Below are 21,668 nucleotides of genomic sequence, written 5' to 3'. Positions count from 1 at the left end.
CAGTCATTGGGATCCCATTGCCTCCCAGGTGAGAAGCATCAATCAGGATGATGAAAGCAGAGGAGCAGCTGCTTTGGGATGTGTATTAGGAGATGATGAATAACAGGAAGGATGTCTGCAGTGATCCGTGCTCTCCCCACTAAAGCAAAGTTCAAGGCTTTGTGATTAAAGGCTGTTCTTGCCTGCTTGATAATCAGGCCCAGGTTATACCCAGATACAGGGGAAATTTGTTTGGGGTTATGTGTTGTTTCCATGGGACCACTTCTTGTTTGAGTGGCTGGTATTGAGCTCAGTTTGTTTCCTCCACTTAAAATTGGTGATGCTGGGTATTTCTCACCTGCCTCACTATCTCTGCCTTTGGCATTATGACTGAATGCTGTTGGGTGGCCAAACGTGGGCCTCCAAGAGGTTGCAAGCAAGGACTTGGCTGCTAGAACTCCTGTGGGATGAGCTGTTCAGCATCTGGGCAACGTGCTTTGCTCTCCTGCTGTCATTTTGTGCACGTGACATGGAGAGGAGGACAAAATAAACCCAATTATGGTGCACTATGGTGGCTTCACCAGTAGTTTAACTCAGCAGATCTGAAGTGCCAGTGGGATTTTTACCTTCTGCCTGCACGATATGTGCATGTTTTATTTTTTTTTTCTTCCCCCCTCCCATCTAAGTGTGTGAAAATCTCCTAGGAAACGTAGCCCTAATGATCTGCCTTCTCCCCATGCTATGCTTCCTGCAAATGAAGCACAAAGCTGCTCTCTAAATATGCTGCCTGCTTTTCCTGATGGAATGGCTGAGGGCAGAGGATGGAGAAGTGCTGATGGAGTTATGGCACTGGGGTGATGGCTTTGTTTGCTGGCCTCCTGCTGGAGGTCTCAGTTTTTGGGATGCACAGTTTGTTGCAGCGCTCTGAGCATTTCTATCACTGCAGGATCTGCTGGGCTGGGAGGAGGCATGAAGAAAAGGCACAGCAGATGCTGAGAGATTATCACCCAGGGGAGCAGCCTTTCTGGATGTGAATGGGGAGAATCAGCTTCACCCTGTGGCAATGGCTGGGTTTGGGGTTATCACCCCGTGCTGTGGGCTCATCCCACCAGGATGTCTTCTCAATGCTGCAGTGATGCTTTCCCCACACCACAACTTGTTTGGGAGCAGGCAGCAGCTGACAAGGGCTGGCACAACACCATGAGCCTTTGTCCTTTGGTTGGGACAAAGCCAAGCTGACCCGCTCCCTTTCTCTGGGTCCTCCAGCAGATTGGAGCCATGGGCAGGCAGTTAATGCTGCTTAATCCCCTTCCGACGTGGGATGTGTATGAGGGGAAGGTGATAAAGCACACGGCTGCACACAGTGTTCTGCCTGATGCTCAGGTCATCGTGGGTTGCTACCCGGAGTTCAACCTCTGATTCCTTTTTGGATCCTGTGAAGAACGGGCAGAAATTGATATTTTCAGTCTACAATGTTGGAAAATTGTCCGGCTGTTCTCAAAGAGCTTCTTGCAGGCTGGAGGAAACAGCATTTATAGGATGGTTTGTTGTGCTGGTGGTAGAAAAGCAGCTCCTTGGGTGATGAGTGCATGGTGAAATCAGGCACAGGGCAGCGTGGATTAGGGGCGAGCTGCTCCCTCCTTGGAAACTGATTGATAGAATCATAGAATGGCTTGGGTTGGATGGGACCTCAAGGATCACGTATGAAGTGCCTGACGTGGTGCCTCTCAGTGCCTGATACAGACAAACCAAGGTGAAAGCCACGCTGGGAGCATAACTCCTGCTTTTCAGGCAGAGCACCGACTGAAGGGATGATTTCAGCTGAAGCTCTGTGGCAGCCTGGTCCGTGCATCCCTAAGAACATTTAACATCACAGACAATTACTTTGTCGCTGGCTCTTCCCTGTGCTAATTGCCAAGGCATCTCCTAAAAGCTGTTTTCATATGCATTTGCACAACAGATTTTTGAAAGGCCATGAGGATGTACTTAGCGCTGCTGCGGATGAGAAATGTTGCCCCATGTTTCACAAGAATGACATTTTTGGGACCAGCCAAACGCGTAGTTTTATCACTTCTCATTCAGATGATCTGTGGACCCGTGTTCTTGGCTGTAATGGATTACCACTTCATCATGCAAGCAGAGCACAGCCTGCAGTCAGAGCCTGCTGGTGGGGAAACCACAGCCTGAAATCAATGCATTTTTTTTCAGGGGCCTCTGTGTTATCTTGCTGTCTCACTGATCTGCTGTTGTCTGGAAAATGAACCACATTAACATGCAGGTCAGGCTGCAAGGGGTGATTTTTTTTTTTTCCTTAAGGCTTCTGTATGGGTATGGCAATACGGGTATTGTAGCAGAGACAGATTTCCATCTGTTCTGCCCCATCTCACGCACCAAGAGCTCTCCCCATCTCCAGTGCTGAGTGCAGGGAGTCGAGTGATGTGCTGGGGTGGGAGGGATGGATGTTTGTTTCTCATGCATTGGTGGTTTGAGGTTCTACGAGACAGAGAATGAAGGTGTGCTCTGGCTGTGGACCTGGGCCTCTCAAAACTCTCCATTTGCTTACATCTCATTGATAGCCTTGGAATCATTATGGTTGGAAAAGACCTCTAGGATCACCCAGCCCAACAACCCACCTACCACAATATTGCCCACCAAACCACGTCCGTGGGAGAAGAGCAAAGGAATAAATCCAAGCATCCTTAGCCTTGCCACGGAGCAGAGATTGCTCTCCATGCAGTGCTGTGGGAGTTTGAGGCTGAACCATGCAGGTCTCCAACAACAGCACTGCTGGTTCCCTGCGCATCATTCACAACCATTGGGTGCTCTGGGTTCCACCCTGAGGCTCAGCAATGTGCTTCACCTGTCGCATGGAGGTGACAGCAAGCACAGCCTCAGTGAGGGGGTGGATTTACAGCTAACTGTTGGATGCAGGTGAAATGTGAAAATCACTGCTAACTCTTTGTGCTGAGCTGAGGTTGGAACCCTCACCGTCTGCGGTCTCTTGGGTAGCTTGATTTGATGGTGAGACTGAAAAATAATTAAATGAATTTCTACCTCCCTGAAAACTAATTGGGAAAGGATTACTGGGAGGAAATTGGAGATGCAGAGGAAAGGTCCCTCTCCCTGATGTGACCCATTCCTGCTGCCTGGGCGGGCGCTCAGCCAGATGCTGCTTTCTGTCTCGGGTGATTTGTGCAGAACAGAATCCACCGTGGCTCAGGGCTGATTCTGCTGCACTCAGGATGGATGCTGAGCTGCCATCAGCACTGCTTGAATCCGCCCCACTTGAAAAAAAAAAACCATTTGGGATGCAGGGGAATGAAGCATTGCTTGGGAAGTTACAAAGGTCCCCAGAGCCCTGGGCAGCCCCATTCAGCTAATATCCCAACTTCTGACAGCCAATATCCACTGTCCTGCCCCACAGCTAATTAATTTTATACATGAGTGGATTTAACACCATCATTTAGCTCCGTCTGCTAGAGGAGGCTTTGAAGTACAAACTGATTATGCAGGGAGCAAGTTGGGAGCTGGTTAATAAGCTCCAACAAAGTGTATGCTGCTGGGAGGCCACGATAGATGAAACGTAGAATTTTATTGTTGTTTTGTCTCAGACCTCAGCTTGAAGACGAGGAGGTTTTGTCACCAGAGAGGGAGAAACCCAGTGACAGCACTGGGAAATGTTTAAAGGTATTCATGTGCAGGGTTTGGCTCTGCTGCTCTGAGAGCTTCGTTCATCCTTCACCTCATTTGTTGGGCTCTGCTTCGCTTCAGGCAGGCTGTGTGTTGTTAATGGAGGAGATCAAATCGAAGCAGCTGAACAACCCTGCTGGTGTGGGTATCATTTCTTGGATGTTCCTGAATCCTGGTGCTCACGTCTCCCTCTGCTAAAGGCATTCTCTCTGGGTGGGCTCTGGATAGCCATGCTCTCTTGTTTTGACCATCTTGAACAACAGGCAAGGAGGTTATTTAACTGATCACCTTCTGCACATTCCCAGAGAAGAGGTTTGCCAATGGGAAGCCAAGATCCAGCACATTCCCCAGGGATGATCCAGGTTTAGGCAGTAATGACAAACCGATTAGGAAACCTTTCCCAAGTGGCCGTTAAATGACTTTGTGCAGGACAGCACCCTCCAGCCTTCCTTTTCCATTTTGTCCTTGCTACAGGCTGTTTGTTTCTTGCTTTTGGTGCTATTCTGCTTATCAGATCTGGCTCAAAGAGAGCACCGAATAGCGGGCTGAGGGGCTGGAGCATCACCAAGGGCACCGCTGTCCTTTCCGGTGTGGCACTGTCCTCTAGTGGAAAAGGGGCTGCCTGGAGATCTTGGGCACGTTTTAGAAGAGGCGCATCACTGAAAGCACGCACGGCTCCGAGCATTCTGCGCTTCAGCGAGCCGGGAGTGCTTGGAATCCACCGTGGCCGTCAGGAAGGTGAGAGGAAAAAAAAAAAAACACTCTCCGGCTCTCCTAACACAGATGCTCAGCAGCTTCACCCCTTCCGTACCGAAACCACGGGGCGTTTCCCAGCCTGCTGCGCTTCCGCGCTCCGCAAGGTGGCGCCGTTGTGCCGGGCTCCGGTGCGCCCCGGGCGGCGCCCAGCGGAGGGGCGGCAGCTGCCCGGGGTGGGGGAGAGGAAAAGGGGGGATGGAGGGAGGATGCGGCTTTCTGGAGGTGCTGTCAGCTTCAAGGGAGCGATGCTGGAGGTCGGGGGTCCGGCAGCGATGCGCTGCTGGGGGAGGTATTGTGGGTCTGCGGTGCGTTGGAGCCACGCGAGTGACAGCGCGCTGGGAATGGAAGGGATGTGAAATGAGGCTGAAGCGGGCTGATCGCTTCGCTTCCCGGCAGGGAAAAGCCTTTCTAGCTCTGTTGCTGCCCCGGAGGTATCTCTGGTTTCCACTACAAGTGACAGAGGAATTACCCCTCGGTCTGCTGCTCTCTTGCTGACGTGGCTGCACTTGGATGTCAGATGCTGGAAATCGTTTTTGCAGTCTCTGAAAGTGCTGGGCTGGAGGAGGGGGCACTGAGCTGCAAATTTCTCCCCTGTAAGCATTACGGCTCAGTGGGGACAAGCTCAGGGCCTGCTGGTGCTGTGCTTCCCACTGCTGTGCCGTTCGTTCCCATCTCTTTCTGGCTTTGGTGTGAGGACTGTGGTTGCCAAAACGTGGCTCTGATAGCCAAGGAGGTGGTGCCATGTCTGTGCTCAGGCAGAGGTTGCTGGCAGTTAACCAGCACGTGGCCAGACCACGTCTATGTTCTTATTTAAGAAGCTGTACGTGGCTCAAGTCGCTTCGTGATGCTCGAGGAAAGGGAGACTGCTTCTTCCTCTCCTGGGGCTGCATGTAAGGCTGTGTCAGGGCAGATGCTGGCACTGTGCTCACTCAGCTCCCTGACATTCAGCTGCTCCCAGACTGCGGGTCAGTCAATGCATGACATGCCCAGCAAAGTATGTCTGTGCCACCAAAGGTCAGCAGTTTTGGATGAGGGAGGGAGGCTCGCCGCAGAGCTGCTGCCATTGCTTTTGCACTTGTTAATTCCTGGCCAAGTCCTTTAGAAATGAGACTGAGGTCTTTGCCCCAAAACGCCTGCCATGACATTCTTTTGGTTACACATCAGCAGTTGAGAATTCTGGAACTGGTTGGGAAACGTTCACCGTTATTCAAAGGGTGATCTGGTTGTGACTGTTTTTGTTTTTGCACATGAGAAATGTCTGCATCTTTCTCATGTGTCTGACAGCAGAGTTACAGAACGCTGATGCTCCAACCTCGCTCAAGCTGCTTTTACTCTATCTATATAGCTCCTATCTATATAGCTCCTTTCCTGTTCAGAATAAGGCAGTTATGTCTTGCATACTTCAAGATGTGGCACATACGAGGAGGGATATTTCCGTGGCTGACGTGGAACAGACACTGCCCTGATGTGTGCATTAACCACACCTGCACAATGGCAGATTGATTTCTGTCTTTTCACCTCCCTTTGAAACTCCTGATGTGGCCTTGAGCTCCTGGAATGACAATGAGGAATAAGAACATAAGGAACATTTCTTTTGAGCTTAATAGCAGCATTTCTTACCCCTGCTGCATGCCTTAGGAGTGACTCCAGGCTTAGCCCCACGTCTTGCAAAACCCATTTGGCATTCTTAGGAGAGCTGATGTTTTTGGTGAGTTGGAGCTTCTGATAAATGTTGTTGGCACATCTGATTTATTGTCTGCCTCTGTTCCCAAGGAGACCACATATGTAGCAGTCTGAGATAAGCAGCTTATAACCCAAAGGTGGCTGCCTTAAAATATCAGCATCCCTTCCTCTGTTTCTATTGATAGTGAGCTCTTGTTTCTTCCCTGCTATCTTTATTTCACTCTGTTATCAGAGAATTAAATGCTCAGTGCTGTGCAGAGGAACCTCTCTGCTTTTAGATTTGGCTCAAGTTCCGCGTGGATTTTCTGTTATCTCTCTGAATGTGGACCCATTGAGTACAATGGCAGTCCGTGGGCTGGTGGTGGTTTGTGCCAACATCCAGAGCTGGCACCATGGAACGAGCAGAGGGGGCATTTGTGAGCTCACCTGCAGGAATAAAGGCAGCTGTCTCCTGGGCTGGCCGAGGCAAAGGGTCACATTTGGGCTGGAGGGATTTGGGGTTCTGCTCGAGCACCACAACAGCCCCATCTGTGGATCCCGTGTGCTTCCTCACTCAGCTGTGTTGGATGGAGGGATGCTTCCCCTCACCTCTACTAAGCAGGGCTGTGACCCAGAATCCAAGCAGAGAACGGCCATCTTATGGCATCCTCTGTGAGTTCCCAGCACTGCTCCCTTCTTGTGGCTGAGTCAGCAAACAGAAGATGAGTTTCCTGATTTTCATTTCTTATTTCTCCGATTGCCTCATCACCGGCGACTACAAAAAAACAACCAAATAAAATCTAAAACCTCAGGGAATGGGGAACGTAAGGCTTTAGAAAGGCATCGCTGGGTCTGTGCTATGGCATCACAGCTTGTGTTGGCGTCGAGTTTTTGCTCTTCTCAGCACCCATCTCCCAGCCATGAGGTTGGTTGCTGCCTCTTTGTCCCCAGGTCGTTTGCAATCCAAGGTTGTTTTTGAGGAGCAGATGAGGACAGTGTGAGAATTTGTGAGGGAGAGGTGAAGGAAATGACAAAGAGGGAAAGAATTCATTTCTAGCAGAGAGATTTTCAGGCTGTAATTAACGTGGGTTCTCCATGCATGTGTGTGCACGCACACGGAGCTGCCTTTGATCTCCGCAAGGCTCAGGAGGGCAGAGGCAGTGAAATCAAACTAATTAGGGACAGAGCATGGGGATAACTGCAGTGCTTTCCTTGGTGGTGCTGGAAAGCAGCAGCTTTGGGTTCACTCAGCACCTCTTGTAGCCTACAGAGCACAGGAAGAGATGCAACGGAGCTGAAGACAGAACTGAGAGGGGAAGTGATGCTGCGTCTGTTGTCAGGTCTGGCGAAGTGCATTGCAATTAATTAATGAATTAACCCCCAAATCAGCTGTGCCCAGGTTTGCACCTCCCTCCCTTTGCCCCCCCCATGGGAGGAGCTGGAAGGGCTGAAGTGATGCAGGATGAGTGGTGGGTTGTTATCGAAGTGCCTGCTGCTTTCTTTGAGTCCTGTGATTTTTGGGGTTGGGTTAAAGCAACTCCGTGAGCATCACCACTGGGATGGCACAAAGGGAGGAAGCCACTCCAATTCTAGTGTTAGCACTGGTGTGTTCATGGCAAAGCCAAGTGGGCATCTAATTTAGGATAGGAATATAGGATTAAAGGCTTCTTACAGCGGGCAGGACCAGATGCTTCAAGCAGTGGTTGATTTTTTTTGATTACGCACAAGATGACTGGAATTAAAAAAGATGGGCATATTTTGCTCAATATATAATTCCTGACACCTTGTGGATGTTGCCTTCTGGTTCCAGGTGAGGAGAAAACATGGATGGCTCTGAATTTTCACTTCTGATCTATAAAATCATGTGGATTTTTGGTAGAATTCACTTCCAATCCGTGTGCCAACAAAAATTTACAAGAGCAGAGCGACGTTATGGAAAGTCGTGTGCTGAACCTTTTGCACAAGAGAGGATTGCTTCATTTTTTCCAAATATTTTTGGCATTTATTAATATCTGAGTGGATGCTATGGGCGCTCTGTGTCAGCTTTAACAGTCCCTCAGATGTGACCCTGTGCCATTCCATCTGCTTTTAAGCAAACTGTTCTCATGTTTTGTGAGATTGGGTTGGCTTCATTGGGTTGGCAACACTGTTGGGAACCTATTGCAGTTTTGGTATTCTGGTGCCCTAAAACCTATTTCTTTCTCTATATCCACTTGCACAGTGATGTGTCAAAGAGAGTGAGTGAATCAGCCTGAGGAATGGCTCTGAAATGGATTTTCTCTTTAGTTTGCCCTTTTGTATGAAATCATCAGATGTGCCCAAAGGACACGAGACCTATTTTCCCCTTTTTGGTTTGATATCACACCTGTATTTCTAGCATCGTCTCATCTAGCAGAAATATCTGCTTGCACCAATTTCTACCTACTTTGATGTGCAGATGGGAGCACATGAGAGTGCTGTGGTGCAAATTTCCCTTGTGTGCCATTACCTGGATGCATCAAGCTGTCAGCATTCCAGTGACATCAGAACCGAAGCACTGGGGATTGTGTTTGCCTTACATCTGACCAGCTTTGTTCCTTCTTGTTTTTTTCCCCCCCTCAACGCTGTCCAAAATGTGAGCCTTGCTTTCTAATGAGAAATCAATAGGGTGCAGACTCACTTTGTTAAGCTTGTGTCACACATGCACGATGACAAGGCTCTGCAGACAGCAAAGCAGCTGAAGTGTCCCTCTGGCTGTTAAATGCCTGGAAAATGCTGGTGCTTTTTTAAAGCATAGCATGGTTGATATTTTCTGATGAGAGGGAATTTTGGGTGGTGCATCAGCAGCTTGGAGGTGACTTCACAGGAGATGTTGGAGGCGAGCATCCTGCTTTTCTCTTCTGTCATTGCATTGTGTGTAACACGTCTCTTAGTTCTGTGTGTTCTGAAGCTGGGCAGGTTTGGAAGAACCTGTTTTCCATGCGGGCTTTTGATGCCTATTTGGCTAAAGGGAAGGTTCACTTCGTGTGATAGAGCAAGGGGAAAACCTAATAATGCACCAGAGCTGTGGGAATGTTGGCATAGAGACAGCTTCTTGCTTGAAGTACGGGATGACTGAGTACGTGTACTGGGAGAGCTGAATCTGTTCATAGACTTGCAAATGCACCTTGGAATAGGAAGAACTGATCCATAGCTGCAGGAGCAGGCCCAGCTCAGCTCTCTGTTGCAGCATCAGAGACTCTTCTGCAGATCTATGCAGTTCTGGCTTTACCTCTGATGGAGCCAGTTGTGCTGTTCCCTTACCATCCCTTGGCTGTTTTGTTTACAGTGTAAGTTCTTGGAGCCTACAAGTTGCTATGCCTGTGTAGATTCTTGCACAATAAGCACCCATAGCAGTTATACTCTACGAGCCTGTAGACACTCCCTTAATCCAAATAATAGTATGCAAAGGCTGTTTACTTGGGATGCGTGCTGTTCCTTGGGGTATGCTTTCAGAAACCACACAGACTGCAAACGTAATAAACTCTGTGACAAGAACCTCTCAAGACAAAGTAATTAGATGATTTATAACGAATGACCATTTTACCTGACTTAAAAAAAAATCATGCTGGCTCTTGAATGGCAGAGAGAAGAGCAGAGATGGCTCAGCCATTCCTGCCTCCTACCAAACCCTGTGGATGTAGGTCTCAGTCCCAGGAGAGGTGACCCATCTTCATCTGGTTTGAAGCAGGTGAACTGCATTCCAGGCTACAAAGAGAGTGTCTCTCATGTGGAACCTCCCTCAATAATCAACATATTGGTTTGTACTGATAGAGATCACATACTGAATTTCATTACAGGATGATGCTTACCGTGGTCTTTGCAGCATGCTGTCGTCTCCTTGGCAGCTGCTTTGCATCTTGGAGTTGGCTGCAGTTCAGTGCTAAAGGAATTCTTTGCTGGTTGTCATTGGGAAGCACTTTGGGGTGAATGGTGTTACATAAATGTGAGATTATGATTAGGCATTAATCTGTACCGAAATAATGAAGAATATTTAAATGTGCTTTTTCATCTAGTAATCTTCACTTAATAGGAAGAGGAATCAATCAATTTATCACTGTCTTGCTATGACATTCTCCTACCCCTCCAGCTAGAACAGCAAACTGCAAATTGCAGCAAATGCTTGACCACGGCTGGCAGCGTGATTGAACAGAGCCCTGTGATCCACATTGAAGCTATTTATCCTCAGTGGCTTTGGGAATTCTACTTTCCAATGTTTTCATCCAAACAAGTCTGCTACCCCGAGCCTTCGAGTCAGTGTTACACAACCTCAGGGAGCTGCTGGGGGGGATTGTGGTGTGCTGTGTGACAGATGAGTGCCCTGTGGCAGAGGTCAGGCTATGGGCATTGATTTCAGCTAAGTGGTCAGTGGCAGGAGGCTGTGTAAGGCTGGTGGTAGCACTGACTTGGAGTCGAAAATTGCCTGTTTAATCTCTGCTGAATAAAACCAGATCTGATTAGAGACGCTAACGTTCTTAGAGTTAATGAGGAGAAAGGCCTTAGGATGGTTTTTTTTGTTTTCCAGCTTTGTGCTCTGCTTTAGGACTGCATTGGCTGCTCAGTACAGGTCATTTGAACTTTCACTGTCAAATCCTCAGCACAAACAGCCACACATCTTGTGTATATTTGACTGACTGAACCCTGCTGTTCCTGCTCCATTCACTCTAGAAGTTATCTGTCTTAATGTTCACTGTGAGTGTACCACGTCCCTTGCCAAGCCTCACCTAACACGGGATTCATGAGATTCCAGGGCTGTGCTACAACATATGAGTCTTTATGTCAAAGAGTACAGAGGAACCCAAAAAACAAGTGGTGAAATAGAGATGTTAGTTATTTCAGCAAAGTCCTGGGAAGTTAAAGCACAGCAGAGGGTTTCTAGAAGCACTGATCTAGCTGTGTGTCAGCTGCTTTGTGGTAGATGCATCTATCAGCCTGGAAGGGAACTCCAAGTGAGTCTTGGAACCTTAACCCAAAACATCAGGGCCCCAAAAAGAGGCAGTACCAGCTTTACCACAAACTGCTTAGTCAGGTCTATTTTAATTTCAGAGAGAAAGCAGCTCAAGATAGGGTTAGTTAGTTTGGTAACATTCCTGACAGCTGGAGCAATAGATGATGTTTGTTTACTTTTCATCTACTACATACAATTTATTATTATTATTATTTTTTTTTAAGGATAAAGATAGAACTTACTTAAGAGTTGGCTCATTTATTTCAAGCTGATGCCTGGTTGAGATGAACTAGCTCCAACAGGCCTGTGTAATTATAGTAGTTCATAGTAGAACTTCCAGTTCTGTGTGCATGAGCAGATAAGAGAGCAAAACCAGAACTGGAGACTTGTTGTGAAGTCCTCTACTGCTCTATGGGTAAAGAGTGAGAACAGCTCAACAGCCACCTCTGCCACTGACACAGAATTGACTCATAATTGTGCAATGAGGTTTTGGGAAGGTTGAAAGTGACAAATGTGGAACTCAGAACAAAGCAGAATTATATTATGAGGTCTTTTTTGAATTATTTGTTATTTTGAACCATTGTTTTCATCACCTGATTGATGCCATTACACATCCATACTCGTTTCAGCCCATGGAACACACAATCCAAGCATTTTATTTCATGAGCAAACACAGGAAATCCAAGTGAGGCATACAGATATACATAGGCACACAAATATATACACATCAATATACATTTATACAATGCAGAAGAGGTAGCACCATTAATTAAGGAATGCATCTAATGCAGTAAAGACATGAGACAAGTCAGATCTGCCTTCACTGCACCTCTTCAAAGCATCATGAGAGGTTATGGAATGATTTATTCAGCATCAATCAGAGCTTAAAAATGTAGTCAGGTCTCTTACATGACTGTAACTTGAATTTTCCAAAGATAATCTTTCAGGTAATTAGCTGAAGGGGACAGTGGTTAGTTAATAAATAAAATACTATGGCTAACGACTCACATAATGAACTTTAAATCCATTATTTCTTGGAGGAATGAACGTGTCAGTACACTTCAGGATGTAAAGCTTGAATATTTAACTTGGCTAAATTCTGTTTTAGAGAAATGCCTAAAACAAAACAAAGAAAAAACAACACAGGATTGGATTTCCATGTTAATCTTAACTGAAGTTCTGTTGTAGTCCTGAAGTTACATTAGCCAATAACAAATGTCAGTATTTAGGTTTAATTGGCATGTGTATGGGGGGAAGAAACTGAAAACTCTGAACTTAATTCCTGCAGAAACACGATCCTAAAAGCACTGAAAGATGAACACAGGCAGACTCAGTAAGACAGCTCCCCAGTCCTTGTTCAGGAGCTTTCTTACACGCCTCAGATGTCTAGAGAACAAGCTGCTAAAAGCAAGAGAGACAGATCATAGAGCCAAAGCTACAACGCTTGAAGACATTTGTTCAGCTGCTCTTGAATGCTCAGAAGCTCTGGGCAATGGGTGGTTTGTGTGGCTACATGAGCAAAGCTCCTTCAGGTCATTATCCATCAACCAAACCAACTATTTTTCAAGGCTTTTAAGCTGTATTTCCAGCAAGTGAAAAACCTCTCTGCTAATGCTGTTTTAGAAAAGAAGAAAAATACTGTTAAGAACAGATGTCAACTGAGGAGATTTAAGTGTAAAAGGAAAACAGACCAGAACCTCAGTGTAAATGCACCTGTCTGCATGTCCAGGTATTGGAGAGGAAGATCTCATCAAGCCATGTCTCTGGTCAGAATAATGCATACACACCAGGCAGGTGTAAGAGTTGAAGGAAGGCTACAGTAAAGGATGACAACTTCCTTTTTTAGGGTTGCTCTCCAGATTTCCTAGCTTCCTCTATTGTTGAAGCTCTGGTGGGTCAGCAGGAAGAAGAGTCCAAAACAAACAGCAGCGCAATGTATCTAAGGGGAAATACTGTGGTGTCTCTTAGATAAATGTTATCTGATATACTCCTCCTCAGAGATGCATGACATGTCTTCATCTGTGCTTTCCTCCAAATCTGGCAAGTTGCCCCATAGCAATACATTCACACCTGGTGGAAAGAAGGTAAGACAGACGAGGAAGAAAACAGAAAAGGTATTTTTGGATTGTGACCTCGTTTGCAGGTTGCTCTAGTGTCTATTTTCAGAGAAAATAACTACTCTCATCGCTGCAAAACCTGGTAAATCACATTCATGTTAAATACACCAAGACTATTTCCTCCTTTTCTTCCAAAGTGATCTTAAGTGTTGCTTACAGCACCGTTCAAAGAATTAAGTCCCTGTATACCGATGTACTCGTGTAGCTAATTCACATGGTTATTGATAGTCCCCTCATGGCTGATTTACTTCTAGACGTGTTGATTTGAAGCACGGGGTGACGCTGAAAGGTTTAGACAATGTTACTCTCATGTGCAAGGCAGAGAAATGATTTGTCAGAATGCTATGCACTCCTGAGGACTCAAGGCAAATTATGCTAGACACTTGGCATCCAAACAAGATCTAGCTGAATAAAGCAGTGAGCATGAGCTGTAATTCCAGCTTGAGCTAATGGGGACTTAGTTATATAGGGTCAAAGTGACAACATGACTCACCCAAAAAAGAGTGCCCATCAGACAGCTGCCTGATAGCACAGTGAAGCCATACATACTGTTATAAATAGCAGCCAGTGGCCACGTTGCTTCTACTGGTTATAATATTGCTTCAGAAAATCCTGACTTCTGTCTTCGAGAACAGTAGGTTAAGTTTCCTGATGAAGGCTAATTTCTGCTAGAGATATTAACTTACCAAATAACTACCACTACCTCCTCCAAAGTAGCTTGCTAGATTAGCAGTACAGTAACACTTGCTGTATGCCTCCATATGTTATATGTTCTCCATATGCTTTAACTACACTGAGATGTCTCATTAGAAAGTGGATTTGGAATTCAGGATTTCAGGGAAGAGAAGGAAACATATGTGTTCCTTACCAGAAGAGTCTAGTCTGTTGATGCCAAAGACTGCTTGGCTATAGAACATCCAGAAGTGACCATTATTACAGGACAGCAGGCAAGGTTTGCAGGGAGAAATCACATGATAACCGACAATGTTACCACTGGAAAGACAAGTGAAATAGTGAGCCTGATGAAAAAGTAATTTTTTTAAGTTTATCTAACTCAAATTAATGTTCTATAGCCAGGGTACAAGACAGCTATGTGATGCTTCTATTGTGATAAAGTTAAGGGAACGTAATTAAGCAAGCATCAAAAATATTTAGAGAACATCTGGCAGAAGTTATGGAATATCAAAGTTTTAGATCTTTGGCACAGAGAATCATTTAGTAACATGAATTGTGTAATCCAGAGCAGTAATCTGGAGTAGTTTGCATACCAATGGTACTGTATCACTAATTGTAGCATATTGTTTTTTTTCTGAAGGCCAGTGATTCCATTGGAGTCAAATCCATTGTGTGCATACAGTCCCTCTATAGAAAAACACTGTGTATGAGAGAGTATCAGGAGTAGGAGGAGTATTGAGACTGAGAACATCGATGCCTTATCTGGTTGGAACTTAATGATAGGTTTTCTACTTTCTCAGTCACGTACTCCAGTGAGATATTTCTGTCATAGGAAGACAAAATTTTACCATAACCCACTCCTACCCTTTAAATCAGAACAAGGTAAAAGTCACAGTTACGAAGCAGAGAGGATTCTCTCAACTCTACAAGGAACGTGTTAGGGTTGTTTTTAATCTTAAATATCATGCATTAGTAAAGAGGATAAAAGAACTCCAAGAACTTTAGTGACAGCATCTTCCATCTGCTAGCAACAACTAGATCTGCCAAGAGGATGTTCTATTAATTAGAATGAATAACTACTTCTTACTGCGGCCTTATTCACACAATTATCTCAGTGTTGAAGCAGACGTTTAATCAAGCAGGTGGCAAGCAAGCCTTCCCATATACTCAGACTACTGACAAGGTTGTCACATTTCCACTTGGGACTTGCACAGAAATAGACTGGCAGCAAAGCCCAGAAGCAGTGGGCTGAGTTTCTATCAGGCAGTGTTAAATCTGAAATGCAGCATGCAATCTGTTCCCAAGCTGAAAGCTGAAGGAACTGCAGCAGTCTGCAGTGAGAAGGCCGAGCAGCACTGCATGCATGGTGGGTGGGTGGGTGCTGCTGCCACTGAATGACATCCTTACCACTTCAAACACGCAATGTTCTTCAGTTTGCACTTGCAGATCTCAGTGAAATAGCAGCTGCCGATGAAGTCAATGGTGCTGGGTGGGAAGAATGGAAAAGTTTAGCTACGGCTCTGCTTCCAGCAGGAAGGATTCAATAATACAGATGTGAAATAACAACAGAGCCATGTTAGTGTCACTCTTGTGTGCTGCTTCATTCATTTAAAGCTCTCCCAGGAGGAAACTGTGCCCAATCATGGAACGGCCTGGGTTGAAAAGAAACCACAATGCTCATCTCCTTCCAACCCCCTGCTATGTGCAGGTCGCCAACCAGCAGACCAGGCTGCCCGGAGCCACATCCAGCCTGGCCTTGAATGCCTGCAGGGATGGGGCATCCACAGCCTCCTTGGGCAACCTGTTCCAGTGCCTCACCACCCTGTGTGAAAAACTTCCTCCTCATATCCAACCTAAACCTCCCCTGCCTCAATTTAAAGCCATTCCCCCTGGTCCCATCAGACAGGGGCGATGCTCCTAAGGGCACAAGAAGACCCACACGATGTGTCCCATCAAGGATCCCTTCTGGAGAGCCCAGAAATTTCTCCCCCAGCACAGCAGCTTAAAGCCTCGGCAAAGCAAGCCTTGGATCCCTTCTCTCCTTTCGAACCCCTTACTTTCTTATCAGCACCTCGTTCTTATTTCCTCAGCATTCAAACGCTGTTATGGGAAAGCAGCACAGCCAGCTCGGAGCCTTGCTGCTCCTGGGCAGAGCAGTTGGCTGTGCCTGCAGGTTGGCTGTGCCTGCAGGTTGGCTGTGCCTGCAGGTTGGCTGTGCCTGCAGGCTCTCAGCGCCCACTTCAAGTTCTGCAGGCGCTCCATGCGGTGCGTGCGGTTCGAGGCCCGGCCCGGCCCTCCTGAGGCGGCTCTTACCCCGAAGGCGGGATATCGGTGGAGTAAAGGTCGGTGTCGGTGTCGGCCAGCAGCACGGCTTTCATCCCCCGCGAGCTCAGCACCTGCTGGCAGAAGCGGCAGCACAGCACAGTCACGTTCCGGTCCGCGAACGCGCAGCCATCGCCCGACATCGCGAGCGGCCGCCGCTCCCGTCCGAGCCGCCAACGGCCACGCTTCTTCCTGTCAGTTTGAATTCCCAACCTCGGTCACCTATTGGTCGTGGCGGGCCACGCCCCCCTATTCTGATTGGTGAAGAGTAGGGGGTGGTGCTTCCTTTCTCGCACGCCGTTGGAGGAGTTGGGTGGCACCACCCCTACCGCCCGGACATTGGCGGAGGGGCACGCCCTGTTTCGCTCCCATTGGCTCCTCCGGTAAGCTCTTTGCATACCGCGCCCCGCCCCTCCGCAGTCCTCGGGGCGGAGGCCACAGCGCTGCACTTAGCCCCGCCCACTGCTTCGCGAAGGGGCGGAGCCACGAGAGCCAAGCGGTGGGCTCTCCCGATTGGCTGTCACTCCCGCTTATCTCCTCCATCTCTCTCCGTCTATTGGCCGTACCGCGTGGCGGGGGCGGGCCCGGCTGCGGGCTGCCGTGGGTGAGCGGGTGGCGGGCGGGCGGCAGCGGCCGGAGGACGCCGGGCTGCGGGAGGCGGCTCCGCAGTGCCCAGGTAACCGTCCCGCCCGGCCGCGGGGCACCCACACAGCGGGGAGCAGCCGCCGGGTCCCCCTTCAGCCCCTTCCCTTTTAGCTTTTCCCCTTTGGTGGCGGGGTGTGGAGCCCCGGGAGCCCCGCTGTGTGTGTCTGTGTGTCCGTCTCCCTCCCCCGGGGGATCCGCCGCCGTTTCCTTCCCCCCGCCGCCCTCATTGTTCTGCGGGGCGGGATGCGGATCCGCTGTGTTTATTCTCTCCTTCCTCCCGGGGGGTTAGGGTAAAAAAAAAAAAAAAAAAAAAAAAAAAAAAGCGGAGGAAAAAAAAAAAGGCAAAAAAAAGAAAAAAAAAAAACAATAAAAAAGGGGTGAAAGAAGAAACCCAACCGGAGCCGAACCGCGCCGTGCCCGGCTGCCATCCGCGGGGCGCCGCCCCTCCCCGCCCCTCACCTGCCCGCCCTAAAGCTCCGCTCCCGCTCTGCAGGCACACAGCGACGGAGCCGCGCCGCCGCCGGACGGATCGGAATCACCGCCCTCCAAACCCCCCCCCCTCCTCTCACCCACCCACCCCTCCTTTTTCACCACCCCTTCGCCCCCCCCACCCTCAGCCATGCGCTGTGCCAGGACGGCCCCCGGGCTGCGCCGCTGTCGGGAGGCGCCGCGCTGATGCTGAGCCGCCGCCGCCGCGCTGCCCCCCGCGCTGCCCCACGCCCAATCTCCATGGACTGATTTTTTTTCTCGATTATTATTTTTCCTTCCCCCCCCCTTCCCCCTCCCCCCTTTTTTTCCCCTTTCCCCCCCCCTTTTTTTTTTTCCCCCTTTCCCCCTCCTTTTTTTTTTTTATTTGGGGCGTTGAGGGCGAATCGCGTTTGTAGGTTGTGGATCCGCTTGGAGGTTAAGCTTGAAAACATGACGTCGCCAGCAAAATTCAAAAAGGATAAGGAGATCATCGCTGAATATGACACTCAGGTGAAAGGTAGGGATTGCTTCGTTCCCCTCCGTCTGCTCGTTGCGGCTCTGCCTCGCGATTGTGGGAGTTTGCAGTGGATGTTGGGTGGGGAAGGGGAAATGCTTTGCAGATTGCCTGGAATCTGCAGGGTTCGCTCGTAACGCAATGCTGGGTCGGCTTTGCAGTGCTTTTTCTCGTCCTCCATAGGGTGAGTTCCTCCCGTGCTGTTGCTATTTTAAGGTGACTCGGCTTTCTTAGCGAACACAACGGATCTTTGAGTTGGGAGAGAGATCCGTGTCGTTCTGTCTGCTGTTCTGAGCCCAGGCTTTGCGTTTGAAATATGAGAGCCGCTTAATTGCTTTTTAATCCTCCCATCGCAGGAATCTTTGCAGAATCTGCGCGGTGTCAGAAGAGCCTCTTTCAGCCAGCGGTAACTGGGACTTTGCCGAGGGTCCCTGCAAAGCAATTTGTGCTGGAAAGTTCCATTTATTCGAGCTTTTGCTCTTGCTCAGCCCCTAACATTGCTGCCTGCTCTCCTCCCTGTGCTCTTGAGTGCAACGCCTCAAGGTTGCAGTGTGTGCATGCACAAGCAGGCAGTTGCATGCGGCCAGAGCTGAAGAAAGCTGATGCTCCAATGTTACTCCAATATCATTGCAGGGAAGGTAATAAAGCAACAGAGGCGTATTTGCAATGATTGTGCAAATCTTCCGCAGAATTCAGCTGGCTGGGCTTCAGGCCATCATGTGCCAAAGGGGGAAAGGAGGGGGGGGAAAAAAAAAAAAGAAGAAAGATGGTGAAATGTCAGCTTAGCTTCTTGTTTTTGCAAAGTTTTCAATAGAACGCTTATTAAAAGCGATCATGATTGCTTGTGCTTGGCTTGATGTATGGCTGTGAGGGCGTTAGGAGGGTTAGTGATTTATCTAATTGGTTAAAACTTGCTTGGTATGCTTGTAGGCTGCAAGAAGGATGGCCTTCGGGCAGGGCTGACGGAGCGAAATCAATGGGAGTTATACAAAAAAAAAAAAAAGTGATTTAAATCTGAGAAGGAAACCTAGATTAAAAGTGACAATTAAAATATCGCTCTGCAATTACACACTGAGCTGCTTCGTCCTGCTGGGGGTGTGTGTGCTGGTTGTGGAGCATTGGGATAGCTTTGTGTGTCCCATCCTGACCCCAGTGCTGTGCACCTAGAAGAAATTTGGACGTCTTTGTTTTAAGAAAAATACATGCACAACTGAGCAAATGTAGGGCTGGGTGAGAGCTTATTTTGCTTGGCTTTCTTTTAAAATTGGATTCTTGAAGATAGGAATGGAGAAGAATGGGTTTCTTTTTTACTCGTTGAGTTTCTGTTCCTGTTTTCTCATCGCCGTTGGTGGAAATGGGAATTGGAGATTGTGATAGTTGGTAAATGCAGTATTTGGGATTCAACTAAATCGGTACCGACTGTGACATGTCAGAGGGACACAGCGACCAACGGGGCTTCAGCATCAGTAGGGCTCATCCCATCTCTTCAGAATCACGCAGAAGGGACCTCAAGGATCAGAAGCTCCAACCCCCTGCCCCATGCAGGGCCACCAACCTCCCCATTTCATACCAGCCCAGGCTGCCCAGGGCCCCATCCAACCTGGCCTTGAACACCTCCAGGGATGGACGGGGCATCCACAGCCTCTCTGGGCAGCTGTTCCAGCACCTCACCACTCTCATAGGAAACAAGTCTCCTCATGTGTTGGAAAAGCAAAGCCATCGTTCCCTTTTCCAAAAAAGAGGCCAACAGGATGAGCAGAGCTGGGAGGAGCCCCTCCATCTGCAGGGACCATTGGTGTCAGAGCTTGGGTCAGCTCCTCCCGTGTGCTCCAGCTGCATCCCTATCTTCTGGGCAGCTCTGGGCTCCCATCCCCTCGTGGTGGAGCTTGCCTTACATCTCAGATGCTTTGGTTTTGGGTCAGATAGTGATCTGGCAGCATCAGAGTGGAAAGACCTCCTCAGCTTGTAATGCAGGAGTTCTGCTGCAGTGGGAGCATGAATGGTGTGAAGAAATACTCACATGTGGAGCTGCCCGGTCCATTAAGCACCCATCACAATGTTGGTGTCCTGATGGTGTTTGTGCACAGGAACAGCATGGAAGTGGTGCTAACTGGGATGATGGGATGTTCAGCATCTTCTGTGACTATGGTGGGAATGAGACAAGTTGGGTGCTGGTGTGCTGGGCAGCATTGGCTGCTCCTCTCCTCATCAGAGGGGAAAACTCTGGGATGTTCTGTGCTGGTATTTAGCACTCCCTACACTGGGCTCTGTGTTGGATCTGTGTTTAGAGGCTCCATTTAAAAGCATTTACCCACTAACGTACTCAAGCGCTTTAAATTATTACTGATAGAATGATTGAGCTTTGTTTAAAAATTTAATAGTCTTAAGTTAATCAACGACTACTTACAGGATGATATTGGTTTATGGCTAATAGATCATTTACACAACGCTTTCTGTTGCTAAATTAACTTGGTAATAGATATATATATATATATTTTTTTTTTCTTTTGTAAGAAGTGTATGGGGAGGAGGATGGGATGCTGATGGGAGGGGAGATGGGATGGGATGCTGATGGGAGGGAAGGGGTGGCATTCTGACCAGGGGAAGGAGGGGACAGACAGGATGCTGATGAAGGGGTGGGATGCTGATGGAGGAGACTTTGTTCTCCCTTGCTCTTGTCCTGCAGGTTTGGTCTTTTCCAACAACCAGCTCTCTGCTTTTTGGGATGAGATTCTTCCAGTGGTTTCTGCGTGCAGCTAGTGATGTTAGGTTGAGATGAGCTTCTGGAGATGGGAAAGATTTACCTTTTTCATATGCAGTGACCAAGGGACAAGGAAGGTGTGATGTCTTTGTGGTTACCAGCACAGCATCCATGTGCAACCAGGTCTGAGCCCACAGCCGACCACCTGAGCTCCCTCCAACCTCAGATATGTGATGCTCCAATGCTCTCCTTGTCTGTGAGCTCAGTGCCAGATCTCTGCCTTGCAGATCTATTGTGCTGGCGGGCACAGCCTGCAGGATGGGGCTGTGCTGCACGGTGCCCACGTGCTGCAGTGGGTGAGCGTGGCTGTGCTCCTTGTGAAAGCTCACTGAAATCACTGCTTTGAGGGGAAAAAACTACGAAATGGCCGTGTCACACGGCAGGAATTCTCTTGACAAGATGACATGGGGTCAGCAAGAGAGGGAAGCGTGGCTTTGATACGTCCCTGTACCATGTGCTCACTGAGATTGTGAGTTCTGTGAAGCTGGAAAGTGAGATTCTGCCGTCTCCATATGGAGCCTTTGATATCTCCAGCTCATCCCCTTGTCTGGATTGTCTCTCCTGATTCCTTTCTGCAAGTTGTGGTAAAGCAGAGATAATGACTTTATGCTGTGGTTCTGTGCGATTTGGACTCTGGCTGTCAGACTGATTTTTGGTGTCATGTATTAAATTGGAGAGTGCGTTTGCTGAGGAAGGAAAAGCCAGTGATTTATCTCTTAATTCTTCATTTCTTTCTCCTCACGTCCCGTGGGAGCATTATATTTAATTAGTTTGTATAAAGCTCCAGTAAATAGCTTCATGGTTCGGGCTACAGAAATTTAATGCTGTTTTTTTTTTTTCTTATTTTATTTTTTTCATGCAGTGAGAGCTCATGAGCTGCTCCTGTCCTTCAGCTGACGCTGACAAAGGCAACTCACAGCACCTGCACTTCTTACAGCAGTCCTGGGGAACAGCAGGGATCATTTTGGTAGGGGGAGGGTCTGCTCACTGCATCCCAGCTGGGAGAAGAGGGAGGAGTTCCCCAGGTGCTGCTGTGATGTCTGAACATTTCTTTTAATCACCCCCAAATTGCTGATCCGTTTCAGGTTGGTTCCTTTTTTTTGGCTCTGGTGT

General features: G+C 48.1%; 2 protein-coding genes across 6 annotated transcripts in view; one reads left to right on the top strand and one right to left on the bottom strand.

Moving 5' to 3' along the window:
• Positions 1 to 11,672: 11,672 nt before the first annotated feature.
• Positions 11,673 to 16,386, bottom strand: RUMY1 (regulator of UNG2 and MKLN1 interacting yippee protein 1). 2 transcript variants are annotated; one of them, XM_031605963.2, is made up of 4 exons: positions 16,159 to 16,383; positions 15,253 to 15,330; positions 14,039 to 14,163; positions 11,673 to 13,123 (listed from the first exon to the last, which is right to left on the bottom strand). In XM_031605963.2, exons 1-4 carry the CDS (start codon positions 16,308 to 16,310, stop codon positions 13,029 to 13,031), a joined length of 450 nt encoding a protein of 149 aa, XP_031461823.1. In that variant the 5' UTR covers positions 16,311 to 16,383; the 3' UTR covers positions 11,673 to 13,028. The 2 variants fall into 2 exon arrangements, with proteins under 2 accessions (XP_031461823.1, XP_089980776.1); XM_090124650.1 differs by lacking the exon at positions 11,673 to 13,123 and adding an exon at positions 13,132 to 13,452 and having other exon boundaries at positions 16,159 to 16,386.
• A 366-nt stretch (positions 16,387 to 16,752) lies between these two features.
• SRGAP2 (SLIT-ROBO Rho GTPase activating protein 2) overlaps positions 16,753 to 21,668 on the top strand; it is an 81,880-nt gene continuing 76,964 nt past the window's right edge. The window contains exons 1-2 of one of the 4 annotated variants that reach the window (XM_031606003.2): positions 16,753 to 16,843; positions 17,697 to 17,797. In XM_031606003.2, the coding sequence (XP_031461863.1) occupies positions 17,731 to 17,797 (67 nt within the window). In that variant the 5' untranslated portion in view covers positions 16,753 to 16,843; positions 17,697 to 17,730. Of the gene's footprint in view, positions 16,844 to 17,626; positions 17,798 to 21,668 lie in introns of those variants that run through there. The other 3 variants (XM_090124685.1, XM_031606004.2, XM_090124687.1) reach the window with 3 other exon arrangements.

Source organism: Phasianus colchicus, chromosome 25 (genome assembly GCF_987193195.1).
Source record: "Phasianus colchicus chromosome 25, bPhaCol1.hap1.1, whole genome shotgun sequence".
Classification (NCBI taxonomy): Eukaryota; Metazoa; Chordata; class Aves; order Galliformes; family Phasianidae; genus Phasianus; species Phasianus colchicus.
The sequence above is the reverse complement of the archived record's forward strand: the minus strand, read 5'-3'. Positions and strand labels throughout refer to the sequence as shown.

Coding starts and splice junctions, on each gene's coding strand:
- RUMY1 (XM_031605963.2), bottom strand. CDS start 16,310: ATGTCGGGCGATGGCTGCGCGTTCGCGGACCGGAACGTGACTGTGCTG. Junction 15,331..16,158: donor ACCGATATCCCGCCTTCGGG/GTAAGAGCCGCC, acceptor CTTCCCACCCAG/CACCATTGACTTCATCGGCA. Junction 13,124..14,038: donor CAACAGACTAGACTCTTCTG/GTAAGGAACACA, acceptor TCTTTCCACCAG/GTGTGAATGTATTGCTATGG.